The sequence below is a fragment of the Sardina pilchardus genome, chromosome 3, assembly GCF_963854185.1.
Source record: "Sardina pilchardus chromosome 3, fSarPil1.1, whole genome shotgun sequence".
NCBI classification, from domain to species: domain Eukaryota; kingdom Metazoa; phylum Chordata; class Actinopteri; order Clupeiformes; family Clupeidae; genus Sardina; species Sardina pilchardus.
In genome coordinates this window covers 28,877,734-28,898,319 of record NC_084996.1, presented here as the reverse complement: position 1 = coordinate 28,898,319, position 20,586 = coordinate 28,877,734, and the positions used below count along the sequence as shown (strand labels likewise).

The 20,586-nt window shown below is 44.9% G+C and overlaps 2 protein-coding genes across 3 annotated transcripts in view; one reads left to right on the top strand and one right to left on the bottom strand.

The window, feature by feature from the left end:
• The first annotated feature begins 512 nt into the window (after positions 1 to 512).
• Positions 513 to 11,130, top strand: nde1 (nudE neurodevelopment protein 1). 2 transcript variants are annotated; one of them, XM_062532699.1, is made up of 10 exons: positions 513 to 614; positions 699 to 721; positions 1,623 to 1,723; positions 2,140 to 2,293; positions 4,644 to 4,792; positions 5,253 to 5,389; positions 6,276 to 6,494; positions 7,100 to 7,185; positions 8,131 to 8,282; positions 8,818 to 11,130. In XM_062532699.1, exons 1-10 carry the CDS (start codon positions 581 to 583, stop codon positions 8,864 to 8,866), a joined length of 1,104 nt encoding a protein of 367 aa, XP_062388683.1. In that variant the 5' UTR covers positions 513 to 580; the 3' UTR covers positions 8,867 to 11,130. The 2 variants fall into 2 exon arrangements, with proteins under 2 accessions (XP_062388683.1, XP_062388685.1); XM_062532701.1 differs by lacking the exons at positions 513 to 614; positions 699 to 721 and adding an exon at positions 1,415 to 1,511.
• An 86-nt stretch (positions 11,131 to 11,216) lies between these two features.
• The window catches only part of myh11b (myosin, heavy chain 11b, smooth muscle), a 39,988-nt gene continuing 30,618 nt past the window's right edge, over positions 11,217 to 20,586 (bottom strand). Inside the window, exons 28-40 of the mRNA XM_062532698.1 lie at positions 20,293 to 20,397; positions 19,810 to 19,962; positions 19,008 to 19,256; positions 18,350 to 18,562; positions 17,832 to 18,044; positions 16,916 to 17,077; positions 16,018 to 16,146; positions 15,539 to 15,624; positions 15,273 to 15,396; positions 14,683 to 14,891; positions 14,048 to 14,156; positions 13,224 to 13,396; positions 11,217 to 12,177 (exon numbers count right to left, since the gene is read on the bottom strand). Coding sequence (XP_062388682.1) covers positions 11,964 to 12,177; positions 13,224 to 13,396; positions 14,048 to 14,156; positions 14,683 to 14,891; positions 15,273 to 15,396; positions 15,539 to 15,624; positions 16,018 to 16,146; positions 16,916 to 17,077; positions 17,832 to 18,044; positions 18,350 to 18,562; positions 19,008 to 19,256; positions 19,810 to 19,962; positions 20,293 to 20,397 — 2,139 coding nt within the window. The 3' untranslated portion in view covers positions 11,217 to 11,963. The remainder of the gene's footprint in view (positions 12,178 to 13,223; positions 13,397 to 14,047; positions 14,157 to 14,682; positions 14,892 to 15,272; positions 15,397 to 15,538; positions 15,625 to 16,017; positions 16,147 to 16,915; positions 17,078 to 17,831; positions 18,045 to 18,349; positions 18,563 to 19,007; positions 19,257 to 19,809; positions 19,963 to 20,292; positions 20,398 to 20,586) is intronic.

The following is a 20,586-nucleotide window of genomic DNA, read 5'->3' as shown; positions in this document are numbered from 1 at the left end:
GTTTTAGATCATTTTTGATTTTATTTTAATCATGTATGTGTTTTCTATGCATTCTTTTTTCTTGTATATATATTTATATTTTTGAAAAAGTATGTAGACACACACACACACACACACACACACACACACACACACACACACACACACACACACACACACACACACACACACACATTATGTAGGCCAATACATAACTTTGTTTCTCACAGTGCAGTAGTGACTATCACAAAGCAGCAATGTGTCCCATATGTGAATATGATTATGAAACATGGTTGGTAACCTATTTATTCAATCTCCAATCCTTAAATTCCAATGCAAAAAAACCTACCACGTCATCCTGAAAAACCTTGTAAGTTTCAATGTAACATCAGCCTCATTATAATGACTACTGGCCTCGTAAGAACGACTGTCCAATGATTACTGCCCTGTATCACGATGTCACTATAAATTGTCCAATGACATTCCCATGCAGAAAGAAGAAGTGAGTAGTGGGCAGGAAGCTATCTGACCGAGAGGGGGAAGTGCCGTTGCTATCATTGTTGTCACACACCCAACCAACTTTTTTGTCACGATTTAGCTAATGATATATGACAGAAGTATCGGTAATTGTAGACGTAAGTTGAATGCTTGACATATTGATGTAACGGAGGCACCATCCGTGTGATTTCACCTACAGAAGTATCGCTATATCGCTTCAGGACTTTTGAGACCTATCGAAGGGGTAAGTGTCGAGCAAGTTAGCATTAGCCAAGCCGCTTGGATAGCGGTTCGAGACTATTATTTCCTTGCGTTTAAATGGCCAAGAAAATGACAAAGGATTGTCGCCAGGGGAGTTACAAGTTGTCTGCTATTCAAGTGAATAAGACTGGGCATCGACAGCATTTATTGCCTTTTCGGAAACGTACGTGTTGATTTTTTTTTACCTAGGACTCACCGAAAAAAGGTTAAGATACGTGTTCTAAAGACCAACAGGTTAAAGAACAACTCAAAAAGTTAATTTGAAACGAACTGCTGGATTGTGAGAGTACGGTTAACGTTTGGTATCGTCCATGAGCTGGCTCTCTAAACTGGGACAAAACGTGTTGCTTTGCTTTTAATGTTATCAGACTGATATTTTTATTATAACGCGAAGTAAAATGCGTGTGAACACTTTGCATAGTGAGTGAGTGAGAGAGGCGTCTTGCCTATTGATAACGAGCGTGGAGGATGTCACTTGCCGGTTCAGTTGCTCATGAAGTTTCTTTGGATTATTGAACACAATCATCTCATCCTGTAAAGTCCTGGGATACGAAGTTAACTTAGTTGTCCAGTGAACTACTAACTGTAAATACTAACATGTTAAACTTTTGACACACCCTGTGTGGGGATTCCTCAGATAACGTTTTGTCATAGTGATGACACTTCCTCCTTACATTCCTCGCATTTTTACCTGGATAGTTTTGGTGTAACGTACGCCGGTTTCAAGTTCAGTTTGCCGCGCGTGGATCTGAAGCATAGTCGGACAGTTTACGGTGATTTGCAGTTTAATTTTGTGGATTTAACAAGTCTTTCAATGCGTTGTTATTGGCTAACTGTTGTATACTGAATACTGATGTATTACTACTTGCTGTTCTTATATTCAGATTGGAGACATCGATATGAGTGATTCCGAGCCACCGAAGTTTGCGTCCATTGAAGATGAGCGGGACTACTGGAGAGACCAAGCCGCTCAGCAACAACAAAGGTAGGCTACTGGTTGGCTACAGTTGAAAACGACCGCTATTGTTTCCCATCGTCCACTGTCATATGTCATGTCGAGTGTTTTGAGAGTTTTTGATAATCTTAACGAGTATTCTGGTTTAAAATATTGATACTACCACCCTGCTTGTAATGATCAATTAGTTGATCCTCTTGAACTGGCAGAATACAATTCATACCCCTAGTCTATGTTGTATACACTGTCGGGGCACACACCTATCACGAGTACCCCCTACACACACACACACACACACACACACACACACACACACACACACACACACACACACACACACACACACACACACACACACACACACACACACACACACACACACACACTTTTGTAAGTGGCAGTTGAGTTTCCTATACTTTGAGAAGTGAGCCTGAGCTCTTGTGTAGGGTGCAAGAGGCACAGGAAGAGCTGCAGGAGTTCCAGCAGATGAGCCGGGACTATGAGGTGGAACTGGAGACGGAGCTCAAGCAGTATGAGACGCGGAACCGGGAGCTGCTCAACATCAACAACCGTTTACGCATGGAGCTGGAGAACTACAAGGTACGTGCTGACGACATTCCCCCAGGAGAGTACTGGGAACATGCATGAAGTAGGCCAACATTGTAAAAGGAGTAACTTAGAACACAGAATGATAGATAGATAGATACTTTATTGATCCCCAAGGGGAAATTCAAGAGTGTTGCTTATGCTCTGTGTTAAACAAAGCAGCCCCATAGTTATGAACTACAGTATGGGTTGCCAGACTAGATCTCCCTGTAAGATGACCTAAGTGGGCCAGGCCAGGCTTTAGCCTCCGGGGCCTTTCAGCCTGTTTTCAGTGTTGATTGAGTGTCTGGAAGACATTGACAAACTTGGCTATTGCATTTTCTGTCAGTGGATTGTGAAGTGAAATGAAAGCTATATAGTCAGATCAAGTGAAGTGAACTGGGAAGTCTGGGAACTCACCGTAGGCAGGGCTCAATCGGAGGGGTGGGATAAACAGTTGTCTTTCAAATTCCCTCTTGCCGCATATAGGATGGCGCTAAACAAACCGCCTTCTTGTTTTCGGTCGCAACTTCTGGTCGTATGTCAGTCATTATTATGTTAAGCCCCTCAACCAACTCTATATACGATGTGATTGGTTCGGTGGTTTCTGCCTGAGCCCAGCTCCCAAGTCAAATGAAGAGTGGCTAGAGTACCGCTAGGGGCGTCTAGATTTCTAGGCTATCAGTTCTTAGGAGTAGCAGCCATAATCTGTGATCCTGATCTTTGAAGGTTCTCCCAGCCAACTAGAGCAGCCAAGCAAAATGTTTACCGTCATGTCAGTCAGTGTGTCTTGGCTGTGCCAATCTGTGTATCTTGCTCCAGCATCCCATTCACTATGACGGCATCTCCTCCCCCAGCTTCCTGTTGGGATTGGTGTAGTCTTGAGTGGCCAGTTGGTCAAGATCTTACAGCTTTGTCAGCAGATGTCTTTGATTGTGAAACAATGTTGCCCTATGTTGTATTTGCCAAGTTCTTCATTTATTTTACTCAAACTCTGAGATCATTGAGGCTTTCATAAGATCCGGTTGTACTGTCTGTGGTTGGAAGATGAGCTGGTGCATCTTGTATCGTTTAGTTATGTCTGGAGGGGAGGCAATAAGAGCTCCTGACTACAATCCCATGTTCAGTGATCAACAGTGGCTGATTGAGGTCTAGGAAGCAGCTGATCTGAGGCCTGTATCTGGAGGGGACGATGTGAAGAACATTAAGTCTATGTCAACCTTATGCTAGAGACGGGGGCAAATGATGTTTTCGCCTGCATTATGTATGGCTACATAGTCAAGCTTCGGGGCTTGTATATCTCTACTGCCTTTTGTACTCTCAGCAGAAAGTAGGTCAACAGCAGTTAGCACTGCTTGCCCTGTTAACAACATATTAGGTATGATTATTATACAGCTGAACACATACATGCTCAACCTACATTCATCGTTATCCTCTACTTGTATGCAGGAAGTCCTGTTTTCACAGTTCGAAGTTGGGTTTTTTTTTCTTTTCTTTTTTTTCAGTTGCTGTTGATTCCACATTGTTTACACAATGACCAAGGTTTGTTTGTCACCATTGAAAACCATGGCAACTGATGAGGTGTCAGACAAACACTCAAAATACTGCTCAAGTTCTGTTGTGTTTTCTTTGGCCTTGGTGATATCTTTGCGATCATTCATTAGGTGCATTGCTGCCACGTCGGTTGATTGTATGTAAATGGCTGTTACAAGTTACGAGAGGACTCCGAGAGAGTGGACTTGACAGGGAGAACTTGAGAGAGAGCAAGGCTTGGAATGCTAAAGAGGGAGGTCTTGACATGCCTAAACATGGGAGGGCATTTTTGTGGTGTTTTTCCCCCCATTTAAAGTTTGTCCACACATAGCTGTTGACAAGATTATACTTCATCCAAGATGTAATCCACATTTGAATCTGAGCAAAAGCTGGTAGCTTTCTGAAGAGATGCTGGTTTAGGTTGATGGGGGAGTGCGCCTACTCTTGCTCCCTAACAGACATCTTGGCTGTGTCTGAATCATAAGTACACACGCTGGGCAGCGTGCATTTTCCAGAAGTTACGTCAGAATAGACTGTCCGAAAGTCAAGCGCTCTCACTAGATGGGTACTTCGTTTGGCGTGATTTCCAAGCGTGCATCATGATCCATTGCGCAGCGCAGGTCAAGCTCCACACGTCATGCAAATCGTCAAGCAACACAACCCCCTCCCCGAGTCACGTGACGCCAACTAGTTTGTGCTGTCCAAATGTAGGGACGCATACTGAGGAGCAAGCTAACTGATTCGCTACTGGAAAGAAAGGTACTATCCAGCGTGCGCCCTTGACAATTGGACACGGCCGGTGTCGCCATTCATGAGGCCTGTGTGTTTGTAGGAGAAATACGAGACCCAGCACTCAGAGGCCGTCAGACACATCTCTACTCTGGAGGGGGACCTGGCCGAGACGACGGCCATCAAGGACCAGCTGCACAAGTACATCCGGGAGCTGGAGCAGGCCAATGATGACCTGGAGAGAGCCAAGAGGTGGGACTAGAATTGGATCATCGTACGGCTTACGTATGGTTGTGCCGTTTGTGTTTATATAGCCTATATCACAAAATGCATTCTGCAGAAATGCATAAAATTTCCTTGCCATTTATTGCACTGAAGTCTTACTGTACATAAACGCTGTGGTACATTTAGTTTTTATTACATTTGGGGTGCTGCTGTGCCATGGGAATTTGTTTTCTGTGTCAAATGTGTTTTTTCAGTGTCAAATGTAGCACATTTATACAGTGAACTGTGGTATACTTGCCATGTAAGCACACTACACTCCACTGCAGTTATTTTAAGTATATTAACTCATGAATTAAATATTAAGTATAGATACATATAGTCTAGCTCCGCATGCTCCATTAGATAAAGTTGTGTCAAATGGCTGCCTGCTCCCTGTGACCCAGGAATTTGGAATGGGCCGTGACCAATCATTTCTGTGCTCCCGTAGGGCCACCATTATGTCTCTGGAGGATTTTGAGCAGAGGATGAACAGCGTGATCGAGAGAAACGCCTTCCTGGAGAGTGAGCTGGACGAGAAGGAGAACCTGCTGGAGTCGGTGCAGAGGCTTAAGGATGAGGCCAGAGGTACACTCACCTGATCATCGCCTCACTAAAGCTAAAGTCAGGGCCAGTTTGCTCTGCATGGATTAAGCCTACTCCTACACTAAAAATGCAGTGTAAAAGTAGAAAGATAGAAAAGAAAGACTGTCATTTATCATTTTGATCCCAGTCTGAAAAAGTATTTTGTGTGTCTGTGCAATTCAGCTTGCCTGGGTGTTCCCATCCTCCCTTGCGCGGTGATTTGATTCACGCTGCTAAGGCAGTCTGGAAACTACCACCCTCATTTTTGCCTGAAATAGGGGACCAATCACAGAACGGGGGAAAGCAAGATGATGATGAGCTATGTATGCACAGACACATTTGAAAGACATCCGTGGCGAACAATGAACGGATCTGGCCATTTTTTCAAATGCGAGAAAATGAACGTCTGGCTGTTGGACCACGTCTCATTTGAGAAGTGGTAGGCGCTAGCCTGGCTACAATTCAGCAACAGCCACTTTAAAAATAGAGCTGAGTATAAAAGGAGCGGAGCCTGAGGCCTGTGAGCTGTAGTGTCTCCCCCATGTGAAGGGTGAGATTGGCAGGGCAGTGCGGCCCTGTGCTGCCTCCCGGTCAGCTCCGCTGTTAAGAGCTGAAAGGCTTCTTTGTATCTGAGATGTAACAGGCTGTGTTTGTATTTTCACTGTCTCTAGGTTGGTTTGTTCTATCTGTGCTGTGCGGGCGTGCGTGCGCGGGCGTGTGTGTGTGTGTGTAGATTGTGTCTCTGTCTATGCAAACTGGTCTGTGTGTCTCAATTGTTTCTGTATGACTTCCTCTGTGTGTTTGACTTGTGGACTTTGATCTCGCTCTGTGTTTCATGCCTGTGTGTGTGTGTGTGTGTGTGTGTGTGTGTGTGTGTGTGTGTATGTAGACCTGAGACAGGAGCTGGCTGTGAAGCAGAAGCAGGAGCGACGGCCCTCTCTCAGCCTCACCAAAGACACTGACGTGGCGGCGCCTACACCCCCTCCCTCCAGGCCTTCGTCTGCGCTGCCCACTCCGTCTAGACCTTCGTCTGCTCTGCCCACTCCCTCCAGGCCCACCTCTGCGATCCCCAACTCCTTCAACACGCCTCCAGGCTCACAGAGCAGAGGTACGCAAGTGTTTGGAATATAGTGTAACTCAGTCACTGGAAAAAAAAATGTGGACAGCATGGCGTTCTGCACTTAACATGCGCAAGAAATTAAGCCAGAATTGATCGACCATATCAGCAAATATGGCGTCAGAGAGTCTAAGTAGTAAGTGTTTTTTGGAACCAGAGTGTGTATGTTAAACAGGAGATCAGACAGGTTCCCCTCTGGGTTGCACATGAATTACATATTTGGGTACATTTTGAATTTTTTTTTTGTGTGTGTTCCAGTGGCTGCACTTTTGACTGAGCTTTGACTGTAAATAGGCTTTTACAGTCATTAATGTAACTATAAGTGTGTTTGTGTGTGTGTGTGTGTGTGTGCAGCTGTGCGCAGCTGTGCGCACACGTGCATGCCAGATAAGAGGTACTTCTAGGTTGAGGATGGCATTAGTTGAGGATATTGCGTTCACTATATTTAGTCAGTTAACTGGATAGGATTGTATTCTCTCTGGATTGGATTGTGTTCTATTTAATAATGGAGGCTGTCCTACTTTGGTTAATTATCCATTTGTAATACTATTCTTATTCTTATTCTTGTTTGCGTGCGCGTGTGTGTGCCATTCCAGGTGAGGGTTTGGTCGGAAGCCCTCTTACTACCTCCGCACGTATATCGGCTCTGAACATCGTTGGGGAGCTGTTGAGAAAAGTTGGGGTGAGTCTACGGTTTTTGTTAATCACCAGACCATCAAGCCTTAAAGGCCCTGTGGTTTTCTCATACAAGTTTTCAGTCACTTGATCAAGGGGAATCACCACTGTTGTGTAAGTGTGTGTGAGTGTGTGTCTGTGTGTGTTCACTAGTGCCTCTGTGTCTCCCGCCGTGCACAGTGGGTCCCCATCATCAGGCTCTTGAGGGCCTTGGCCTTTTGGTGTTTACCACCAGTCATGTGCTAGTCCAGGACCAATGTGGTGCATGCTTCAGAACAGAACCTTGATTGTAATGGATGAGGGCCCTGTCCCCAGTCAGCCCCGAGTCCCCGTCCTGATGGATAGCACTCTGCGACATTCTGGCCTGTCCTCTTCCTCGTGATCACTTTCTGATCACAGTATATTTAGTTCTACACACTCTGGAGCTTTGGAAATCATTTAGAGACCACTGCATATTTTTCTGATGTTGTCCTACAGTTGCTGAGAGACATTCGAATGAGTTGACAGTCATATTCAAAGTGGTCTCTTAATTTGGAACGTGACCGTCAACTCATTCAAATGTCACTCAGCGACCGTAGGATGACCTCAGACATCACAAAAGGATGATATCACAAAATATTTGTTGCCCTTTATTTATTTTTTTAGCCTTTATGACAGTGAAGTATGACTGGAAGCGAGTGAAAGAGTGTGATGGGGTGGGATTGGGAAATGACCCGTTGTCGGACTCGAAACCGGGTCCTCACGGGCACTTGAGCCCAAGTGCAGTATGGGTGCTGTAGTCAGTTGCATTTTGATGCAGTGATTGTGCGATGACGAGACACGCTTCTTGTCATTTCTAGACACTTCATCACATGTCCTTTTCATTTTGATCATAGAAATTAGATCTGATTTATATTCAGAAATGAGAATTATAAAAGCTGGTATGATAATCATCCCTCCCATGGTGTTGCAGAACCTTGAGTCGAAGCTGGCTACCTGCCGAGAGCTGCGCGTCAGCGACAAGTCGGAGAGCCGGCAGAACCTTACTGCATCCGTGGGGACGCCCGGGAACCAGCGGGAGAGTCCCGACATGCAGGCCAACACCAACGGGCTCTACGAGAAGGGGTGAGGCGCTGAAGGGAGGATCCACCACTCTTTGGGTGGCGTGACTCCCGAATATTCATGTTTACTCATGCGCAGGAAAGGTTCGACTTTTCTTTAGAGGCCATTGTGTTCAACGCAGCTGGAGTAGGCTTCAAGCAGGAGTTTAAATAGGGCCGCTGACAGTGATGGATGTGTTTGGACTAGTCTGAAACACCCATAGAGATATATATATTGACAATATATATATCTATGTGAAACACCCAGCAAGCAGTGCTCTTCATATAGTAATATAATAGGCATAAGCATGCGCTAGGCTAGACATTGTTATGGTGACTGTGTTTTAGTATTTTGATGTCTATGGTGTCTAAATAGCCTATGTTTTGAAAAGTGGCTGGCTCATCCCCGACAGCAATCTTTCAGTGAACTTGCCTAACATGACAAACACATGTATTATTTGAATCTGTTTTGTTTGACAGGAAGTGCAGTATTTTTTAAATATATTATTAATGTTCAGAGTTTAACTATAGACTTTTGCGTTCTCTCCCACTGTTTCTAGATTGGTGAGGCGGTTAGATTTTGGACCAGGACCTAAGATTCTGCTCTGAGCACTCCCAGCATGCATTTGCACTGCTCTGGTACTTCACCCCATACTGCACTCGTGTGACTTCTCCCCCTAACCCCCCCCCCCCCCCCCCCCCCCCCACAAGAGCCCGTACCAGTTCCCCTGCCTCCCATCCTCCTCACTCCTGGAAGGCAGACTCCTCAACTGCTCCACCATCCCTCTGTCTGCTGCAGTGTTCCTTACTCGTCCTTTCCCACTGTAGAGGAACCGAGTTCTTGATGAAGCTGTCCAGGAGTTCTTTCTTTTTTCTTTTTTTTTTTTGCGCACAAGCACTGAGAGACACAACTGAACAGGAGGAAAGGAGGAGAGGAGGAGGAATTTTCATCTCAAGACTTGTACTCATTCCCTCAAGTCTGCCCTAACGTTCTTTTAATCCATAGCATTACATTATTGCCTTTCATGTACTGATCAAGTGAGACCACTAAGTTCAACAATGAGAAGACTTCGAAAGAAGCTTTTTCAGCTCAACTCTTTGTGCGTGTGTGTGACATGTTCTTGTTTTTAACACACTGGAGTTCTCTTTGGAAGCTGGAGGTCTACACTTCTTTTTGCACTCTTTTTTTTTTTTCCTGACGAGATATTCTCCCTGATGAATGATGTTGAAACGGTTATGAGTTACTAGAACCGCCTGGAGTCATTAAGACTTAATTAGACTTAGATGGAGCGAGAAAGTGGAAGTAAGTATGAGGAAGAGGAGATAAAAGAACCCTGCACAGGTCCTATGTATTAGTAGGAATGGAACTGCAAGAGAGAGCGAGAGAGCTGAAGAGAGAGAGAGAGAGGGTGAATGTGCTTACTGTAATGATATGAGCAGAATGGCTGGCAAAGCAGACTGTCTCACCTTTCTTTGTGATGGCTGTGGCCATCTGCATTAAGAGTTACTGAATTTCTTTGGTAGATGAAATGAATTGTAAGTGGATGTCAGTCAGATTATTTTTGTTTGTTTTTGGTTATGTTTGTGGGATTTTTTTCCCCCCTCTTTACTGTTCCCTTACATGATTTGTCGTACTAACACAGCCGAATTCTTAAGTAGCCTAACACGAGCAGAGAGAGACAGTATTGTTGGTTATTACTGCTTTGTTTTAGATGTCTCAACTACAATGTTGATGTCGTTGTGTTGTCGAGAGCTTGTTTTTCAAAGGTGTGTGTGTGTGCGTGCGTGTGTGTGTGTGCGCTTGAGTGTATGTATGCGTGCATTGTGAGTGTGACTTGCTGCTGTTTTAATGTGTTTTTGTAAAACGTGTTGAACGTCTCAGGGTTTGTTGTGGGAATATTTAGCCGGAGGTAGGATTAGGCCTACATTAACGAACTTACTGGGACCATGTGTTGAGTCCCCCTAATGCTATTCTTAAAGCCTTGTTCTCTTGTACACAACTGATAGACTGTTGCACCCAAAGGCCTTGTAGACTCATCATAACTGGAAAGGTGTACTATTTTTATATGAATCTAAACTTGGTGTGCCTTACAAAGTGTTAGAAATTCTAAGCCTTAAAAGTATATTTGGGGAGTAAGGTTTCGTTTCCCCAGGCACAATATTTGGGCCTTCCTCAGTGTATATTTTTTTCAGTTACCTCAAGTGTTATGGTTTCTGTTGGGAGAAAACAGACTGAGAAAGTTTGTATTTTTTTAAACGTCTCGAGTCTCAGTCTCTGAGCCAATAAGTGTATATCTCTCACTACAGAGGGAGGGGTGTGTAGAATGTTATAAAATATGAATACTTCAGTGAAGGGTACGTGTGTTTTATGTTAAAAAGATAGGAATCGAAGAGAGAATAGAGTTAATATGCCTTGTTCCTCTTCACATCTTTCCCCCTTTAGTGGCACCAGATTACTGTAGACTTGCTGATGGATAGATGTACTTCTATACTTATTCATGTGGCTGATAGATGGGAAACAGTAGGTTCATGTAGAAGAGTAGGCTTTGTAGCTTTAACTAACCGCCTTCTCTCGGGGAGGGGGGAGGGGGGGGCGCATTTGAAAGTGTCTCCATACCTGTTAAACATTCCAGTTGGTGTGTGTCTGAAACAGGCGCCGTGTTTGTCATTGGGTTTGCGTCACTGTCGCTGAAATCCACAGACCTGTCACGGTGTTGGTTGGTGTGGCTTTGTGCGTCACTGTGTGTAGTCTGTTCACTTGTTAAGTGCTTCTTACTCTGCAAAGCAATACACTCTCTTGTCCTCTTAACCTGAGGTGTTGTATTTATTAATGCAAGTATCTCCTACCAAAATGGGCACAATAAAGATCATATGAAGAATTTGTTGTTGTTGTTGTTGTTGTTGTTTTTGTTGTCATGGCGAGTGATGGGATGTTTTCATGATTAGTTTTAGAGTGAGACACAGGTTGAGTGGTATTTGAAATCTGTTTATTCCCGAGTGAGGAGGAGGTTGCTCGAAAGGGTGGAACATAGTGACGTGATCATAATTTGTTATGGTTAGTTAATTGAATATGTGTAAATATAAATAAACATCGCTATAACTTAACATGTGAACCCCAGTGCCAGTCAGGATATTACTGTTGCCTTAAAAAAAAAGCCACACGTTTCTACACACTACAGGACAATACATGTTATGAATTCAAATGTGGCATGAATAGTTATTGAGAGAATTGCTGGCTGTATTTAAGTAATGGAAGGACTAAAGGCTGTTCCATCAGTTGTAGATTAGAGAATAAAATATAAGGCATTAGACAGTGCTGGAAGCTTATTAGGCAAAGCAAAGTAGGATTATTGTCTAGCATTTTATGGCAGCAAGGAAAACCACCTGTTACCCAAAGGATCAGACAAGAAGGATCCTAGTCTGGGGTGCGTTTCCCAAAACCATACTTGATAACTAAGTTAACAACTTTGTTGGTTGCAATTGATTGGTATCCCATTGCCAACCAACTAAGTTGCTTAAAAGGTTAGCAACTATGGTTTTAGGAAACGCACCCCAGAATCAGACAGCAGGGGACACTGGAACACACGTGGCCCAGATCTGTGCCGCATGTGTCCCAGGATCCTCTGCTCTCTGCGTGGTTCATTCATCAATTAGTTTCGATTAATCTAGATTCATCTCATTTTAGTTAGGTGAGCAGGAAGGGCGTCTAATCGTAGTCTTCAGTGCCGTTCATCTCTCGCCGGAGCTCCTCCTCCTCGTCCAGCGGGTCCATGATGGGGGAGGGGGAGCGCGGCGGGCCCTCCTCCCCGACCACGTCCGAATTCTCCACCACCCCCCTGCGGCTCCCCAGAAAACCGCTCCCCCCGCCACTGATGCGCCGCGGGGGGCTGCTGAAGGAGGCCGCGGGGTCGTTGCCACGTCTACAGAAACCACGGAGGACAGAGGAGAGGCAGGGGGGGTTAAGTTAAGGCTCTTGGAGGGGAAGGGAGGGGAAGGGGGGGAGGGGGAGGGGGCTGGGGTGACATGGATGGAGGTCTATTGAGTCACAAAGGAACAAATCAATTGCGCCTGCATTCCTGAGGGGGCTCAAGTGAGAGGATTAGTGGAAAACATCCCACGCATGCTCTAGTGCATTAAGGGAGATGAGTGTTCACGTCTCTTATCTCATTTGAACTGCTCCTCTACCGTGCCATTAATTATACTCAATTACCAACAATACAGTCACCGCAAGGTGGTCGCAGACTTTAGGATTACAATACACTCAATAAAGGATCTTAAAAACCCTGAAACTTTTCATAAAGCGCAACGGATAGAGGAACAGGAAAAACTGGAAGGGAGAAGTGCACAGTGCTGTGTTGTAAATCAAGCTTAGGCTACTTTCTGGTCACAGTGTGGAAACCGGCAAAGATGGATGACTTCCATAAATGCAGTGATTGATCTGTTGACCCAGGGCAAACATTCAGCTCTGCGTCACAGACCCTCACTGGGAGACAGCTACTTGGTTCAGTGAAAAACACGGGAAACCATTGGTGATTTGGACAAGAGTGCTGAGTAAACTTTGCTGAGTGCTATCTTTTTTTAAAAAATAAATGCTTATGTCAAGTAAGGTAATCACAAGATTCATGAGTTAGTGTTCAGACACAAGCACAACATACACTCCCAAGCTAAGTGTCTACAGTAAGACTCTTCTAAGACTGAGAAGGCTCAGTTGTTGAAAAACTAAATGTGTGAAGATCACCTATGAACAACAGCATAATGAAGAGCACATGGATTAGGATATGAAAAGCAGGGTTGTCAAACCAGTGAAAGCATAATGGTAACATTACTATAACAGTGAGTCTGGGTGGCAGTACAAAGCCTCAAAACGAGGGCCACAGTTAGTCAGTGCAATAGTTAAGGCAGGGTTGTGTGAGTGGCGGACGCATGCACTACATACATTCACAGATAGAGGTCACTCTCGCACCACCTTAGTTTGCTCTTGAGTGAGGAAACCTCCCGCGTGAGCGAGTCGTTGGCCTCGGTGGCCTCGTCCAGCTCGCGCTGCAGCTTGCGGCGGGCGGCGGTGATGCGCTGGGACTCCTCCTCCGTCTCCTCCACCTGCCGCTTCAGCTGCTTCACGCGAACGTTGGCCTTCTCCGCCTGCGGGACAACGGACGAGATCAATACTCAGGTGAAATGTCAGTTTGACTGATGAAATTGATTGGTTGATTGGTTGATTGATTAGGTTGTGTCTGGCAGTGTATCCCGTAAAAACATTGCTGTATGCATGAAAATGTGCTGTATACAGTAAATTCCTGTGTAATGGCCGTATTGTGTATAAGCAGGACAGTGTTTTATGCAAGTTAAAAGAAACAAAATCATATGAATACCATATTTACCCATGTATTAACCTCCAATCAATGTACAAGCCAAGGCTAATAGTGGAAAAATGACGGTAAATAAATTTGACTTGACTCTAAGAGGTCAAGGAGGTGGGGGGCTGCAGAGAACAGAGGGGATGGTGTTGACTGCAGTATGCCAACCAGTGTTATTCTCTTCAGCAGAAAATAGAAGAGGTTTCATTTAGATTTAAATCAATTTCAACATAAAAAGTCAACATGACTAATATGCATGTATGTTTGTATGGTCTGTATAGTATGCAGGGAGTAACATCAGATTAAAAAAACTGCCTGTGTTCAAATCTAGCAGGAACCAAGGAGTCAAAGGTGCGTATTGCTTACAGTACATGTGTTTAGTAAGTAGGCTAGTATATGTTAATAAGCACTACTGTGCATCTCACGACCACATCACCTGGTCCTTATACTGCTCTGCCTGCTTGTGGTCATCCTCCATCTGCAGAGTCATATCCTTCATCTTCTTGTCCTTCTGACGCACAGCCTTGCCAAGGGCTTGTTTCTCCCTGACAGAAACAAACAGCATGAAACAGCAAGAAGGGGCTGAAGGCAACAGGTTCAGCAGTCAGAGTCGCAACAGGCCAACAACATGTGGTGATAAACTTAAGGTTTGGTATTTTATCATTATTTTAAGAGGCCTCTCCTTTGGTATTATGGCCATTTGGGCCCCCACCATCAACTTCAAGGCAGCACTGCCTGGAAGTCGCGAGGGTTAGGCAATGGTTAGAGTTAGGGTTAGGCCAGGCAGTTTTGCCTTGAAGCTGACGGTAGTAGAGTTGCCTTGAAGTCGATGGTTAGGACCAAAAAGACCATCAAGCTCTCCCTTTAGCTCCCTGGAATTGGCAATGGGCCCTATTATATTTCTTCTGGTGTTTCCTTTTCCTATAGTATGCTACATGGCTTTTTGTCCATGGAAACGGTCAGCAAAGTTACACATGCAATCTCTTATTCCACCTAACCTTTTTCCCAAACAGGCCACTCTAGTCCATGTCACACCCCCCGCTACCTGGGCACACCTGAGTGCCCCCTCACCTGCTCTCCAGGTCCAGCTGCTCCTCCAGCTGCTGGATCTTGGTCTCCATGGCGGAGATGTTGCCCTTGAAGCGTGACTTGACCAGCCCCTCCGTCTCCTGCAGCTTGCCCCGCAGCTCCTTGTTCTGTCGCTCCATCTGCACGCGTGCGCCCTCGTTGCGCTGGGATATGGAGCGCTCCGACTGGAGCTCGATGGTCAGCTGGTCCACCTGCAGCGCCACAGAGAGGAGAGGGACAACAGACAACGAAAGGCTTTTAAAGATTCAATTTTGGTCTTTTCTTGCCTGTATTGACAGGACAGTGAAGTGGTAGACTTCACGAGACGTGTGGGAGAGTGAGGGGGTGGAAAAGTCGATAACTGACCTCAGGTCAGAAAAAAAAAAACCTCAAGTGGCTGTGGGTGTAATGGGAACTAAACTCATGCCTGATGGTCTTTCAAGAAATACCAAGATACACAGCGCAACTCCGCAAATCTCACATCTCTGACCACATAAAGCTTTTTTTCTCCGTAGGGTGTCCCCTGAAAGGTTGACACATGTGCTGTTCTTGACTAGTGTACCTCATGAGTACCTCTGTGCAGTTTGCCCCACCTGCTGGATGCTCCGTCTGAGCTTCTCGTTGACGCTCTCCACGTTGCCCTGCTCCTCCTCCAGCTCCTCCTCCAGCTGGGCGATCTTCGCGTCCAGGCGACGCTTATCCTCGCTGTTCATTGTCCTGCAAAAACACAGAATGGCGTCACACTCGGGAACAAACTCCACTCTTTAGTAGTGAGACATGATCATTAAGTCTTCTCTTCACTGTTGTTGATGACCTCTGGTGCCCGTTTCAGAGTGTTGGATTCGCTCCCGCTACTCACTTTCCGGAGTTGCTGGCCAGCTCGTCAGCCATCTCGTCCCTCTCGGTCTCGGCCTGTTTGCGAGCCCTCTCTGCAGCCGCCAGCTCCTGCAGGCAGTGGGAGTAGGACAGCATACTGGTCAGCTGAACCCTCACAACTGGCTTCATGTTTTTAATGGCAACTCAATGATGGCCATTGGCAGACGTAACTTGTAATACAAGTCATCGCTGTTCATGAGCTACAGTATATGTTATTTACTGTAGGGTATTTTGTTTTGTATTGGTGGGCGTTCGTCCAGCCAAGTGGCTGTGTGGCTCAACCTTTCCTAAATATTGGGATTATGATTTGGGTTTGTTATGATTTTGGTTTTGGACTGCATTGTCTTACTACCCATGAAAATAGATTTGAAAATGTAAAATGTCAGTGTAAGAGACTATGTCTTCTGTGCTGATTGCAGTGAAATCCAATAAACCTTGGTGATGTAAGCAATGCAGCAGTACCTCCTGCAGTTGCATGAAATCGGTCTCGATGGCCTTGGCCCTCCGCTCAGACTCCCTGTGATTGTTGAGCGCCTCCTTCTGGGCAGCACGGGCATCGTCCAGCTCTCTCTGCATGTCTTTAATCTGGCCCTGCGGAGAGACAGTCATCCAGTGTTGCAGCAGTGAAACATGGGTGAGGGAGTAGATCTCATCTATAATCTGCAGTTTTTTCTGGCAAAGCACTGTTACTACTAGCCTGGAAAATCCAGACCCTGGTAATCTGTCAGATTAAGGGTCTGGCCACAAATAGTGTAATGGCCCAACTCGAGGGGAGGCACGAAGTATGCATTTGAAAATCTCACTGCACGCAATTGGATAACCACAACCAATGTTTACTCTGACTGATTCTGGACTTTCAAATTACGATCTCGTGAGAACTTTGTGATTTCCAGGGTACTGTTCTACCTGCCATGTCTTAAAGTACCTTTTCATGCCATATTTCTAACCACACATGGAGCTCATTTCATCCTTGACCGTGAATTGTGCCAAGAGTAAAGAGTACAGAAGACTCACTTGATATATTCACCTGAAAGAGCGATATATATATACAGTAGATATATTCACCTGATATATTCACCTGAAAGAGCGATATACAGTAGATATATTCACCTGATATATTCACCTGAAAGAGCAATATATATATACAGTAGATATATTCACCTGATATATTCACCTGAAAGAGCGATATATATATACAGTAGATATATTCACTTGATATATTCACCTGAAAGAGCGATATAGATATACAGTAGATATATTCACCTGATATATTCACCTGAAAGAGTGATATAGATATAGATACATAGATATATTCACCTGAGCTTCCCATGCTCTAGCAGCTGGCCGTGGAGACGCTCACCTGAACTTTGCGCAGCTGTTTCAGGGCCTCCTCTCGTCCCCTGCAGGCGGTGTCAAACTGATCCTCCATGTCCTTGAAGTCTCCCTCCAGCTTCTTCTTGGCGCCGGCAAACAAGGACCTCTGCTTGCGCTCGTCCTCCAGCTCTGCTTCAAGCTCGCGCACCTGAACAGATGCAAATATATCCGAAAATATTGATATTGATTGATAATATTGAAAAAATAATCTTATATACAGCACTCTGGCATGGAAGGACTCATTCAGGCATTACAGTACTATACTTTACTACAATTACTATAATTCACATTTAAAATAAGAGCCGTCTGTAGATGTAACAACTATAAACAGTTGTGCCTATTGTGTTTATCAAATGTGACCATTCACAGCGAAATCAGTCGTTTTGCGCACATCGTTATTTTGAGAAAATCAACAATAACAAACTTCCGGGTTAAAATGTTGAATTTCGCGTTTTCGCATAATTCGGCTGTATACAGTCTACCGTTTCGTATCGTGAACGCATTTCACTGAAAAACCTACGTTTTGACTGTTAAACCCGGCGAAGATTCACACATTTGCTGTCATTCCCGTTGTGCACGCGCTGCTTAAACAGGTGATTTCTCCTCTTCTGGCATATCGTGACAGGAGAACCGTCCACTTTGGATGCTGTTATCTTAGCGATAGTTTGTGTAATACCCTCGATATACATATCGTTGGAAAGCTTAGTTTATGGCCGTTCACGTGAGCACAATAACTTAATTTACTAAATTTTACCGAAACGACTGGTTCCGCTTTACAGGGTCACAAATGTGGATATATGCAGGCATGCAGTCTTTGACAGCTGCCAGCAAGAAAACATTGTGAAGAAAACAATGAGTGTGACGGATCCGTGGTGGATCCCAGAAGAGGCCAGTAAGGACACCTGTTTGATCAGCTGCTTCTTCTTCTCCTCTCCCTGCTCGTCTCTGCCCTGCAGGTCGCGTTCAAACTGGCTCTTGAGCGCCTGCATGTTGACCTCCAGGCGGAGCTTGGCGTCCTCCGTGGCCTGCAGCTCGTCCTCCAGCTCGTCCATGTGGGTGCGCATCTCGTCCACGTGGGTCTCCAGCGTCCGCTTGGCCTTCTCCAGGTCATGCACCTGACGGGAGGGGAACCAGCGGGGAAACACTTTACCATCAACAGGTGGTCGTTTCTCACAAATGGTTAATGGAGAAGATGGTCTTCAGATTAGGAATACTTGATATGCTTGTAGTTAAATCACTTTATCATTTATATATAAATGATGATAAACATAAATATTCAGTATGTAAATAAATACACCTGATAGGTACACAGTCACCTGATATAGTCAAACAATCCATACATACGTGAAATATTGATTGTGTATGCCTACTATAGTGTCTCCATGTTCATGTACATTTCAACAGCAGATGACCGACTCACATATTTGCCCACGTCATCCTTGGAGCTGACCAGGTCCTCCATCTCCGCCTTCAGGCTCTTGTTGACCTTCTCCAGCTCCTCCAGACAGGCCTGCGTCTCGTCCAGGTTGCGCGCCAGCGCCAGGGCCTTGGTCTCCTTCTCCCTGGCCTCGGCCTCCGCACGGTCCCGCTCCTCAGCGTTCTTACAGGAGAGGCTCTTCTCCTCAGCCAGCATCTGCATGGGGACGCAGTCAGTCAGTTGGTTAGTTAGTTAGCACTAGATTGGTTGGTTAGTTAGTAAGTTCCTGGAGGGACATTCAGTTTTAGGGAGATGGGAAGGACTTTACTGGTATGTTTTATTGGTGTACTAGAGGTGCTGTGGGGGACTAGGCTATTGATGGGAACACTGGCTAACCCCCTGGGCTGCTTGTGTTTGGAAATTTGACAACTTCCAGTTCATGGGAGAGGTTTGTACAGGTCAACATTTTCAGTCACTCCTACTCAAGCAATATCAAGGAATGGATAATAGAGTATGTTGACTTACAAATATATATGACTGTACTGAATAAATATGCATGTAAACTATATAAATATCTAAAATACATTTACAACATTAAATGTGCAAATAAATGTTTCTAGGTATGTCATAAAATGACTCGTATGAGAATATATTAACCCACCTGGTCGAACTTCCTCTGCTTCTTCTCCATGTTGGAGACCAGCTGCCTCTGGTTGTCCAGGTCCATCAGGAGGTCCTCCAGCTCCTGCTGCAGCCGATTCTTGCTCTTGTCCAGCTTGTCGTAGGCGGCGGCCTTCTCCTCGTATTCGTTATTGGTGGCCTCCAGGTCCCTCTGCAGGCGCTTCTTGCTCTCCTCCATCAGCTCCAGATTGCCGCTCACCTCATCCAGCTTCTTCTTGGTATCCGACAGCTACAAACAGGTGCAATATTTATGTTTACGTCTATGGTATTTAGCCACAAAATCAATGTTTATGTTTATGGTATTTAGCCACAATGTCAAAGCCAAAGCATACTATATTATTCAGTATTGTGTATCAACTGAAAATATGTATTATGAAAGTGTAAAAGATACTCTGGAAGGAAAGCAGAGAAGTGTTATACTGCTTATATCACATAGCAATTTTCTGCTTTTTTGCACTTCTGGACACACAAACATAAATTACATCTTTTTAAGACCATTCCTCTCTATTTTACGTTGTCAATATCTAGGTTCTATACAACCACTGGAGTTTTGGATCCCTAGTCTATGTTTTGATGTTGGTGCAAAACTGTATATGTCTATACATGCCTGTACATGCCTATACATGACTATACATGCCTCATCAGATTACATGAATTCAAACTGCCGATCTAAAGCAGAGTGAACCCAGCGTGATGCAACTTGATCATCACCACCATCTCACTATGGAAGTTGTGTGCGTAATATGGTCCTGCTGCTGTACAGCACAGCACAGCACACCCACCTGCATGTTGAGGCTGGAGAGCTGCCTCTCCACGTTCCGCTTGGACTCCGTCTCCTCCTCCAGCTGCTCCAGCAGGCCGTTACGGTCGTCCTCCACCTGCCTCAGACGCGTCGACAAGTTCAGCTTCATACGGGTCTCCTCAGCCAGCAACTCCTATGGGCCCCAAAAGACAGACAGACAGACAGACAGACAGACAGACAGACAGATAGATAGACAGACATTTTATTCATCTCATGACAATAACAACCACTACAAAGAATCAAATACAGAGCAAATATATTTATTCAATATCAGTTCAACTATCATTAAATATTTAAATCTATAATATTTGATTGCAACACTACAAAACAAGTACCAAATACTAATGTGAGACTATCACCGTCTTTGCTATGCACACATGATGGTCATAGGCGTTAGTGTTGGCGTAAAACATCAGGGGCATTATTAAGCGTCATGTGGTGACACTGTAGCCGTAAGGCTCACCTGGGCATCCTGCAGCTGGGAGCTGAGGCCTGTAACATCTTTACTCAGCTTGATGTTCTTCCCCTCCACCTCGTTTAGGAAAGCACTGGTGCTGTCCAGCTCCAACTGTGTGGAGCAGAGCGGCAAGCCGAGAACAGAACAGTCTTTTACAATACAGTCTGACCATTGATATACAGTGGCTTAGTGGATGTGTATGCTAAATGAAAAAATACTACAGCAGGGGGTTATTATATGTTTCTGACGAATGACAAAACACCATCAAAATGTCGAGTCATTCAACTGCATGTACTGTGC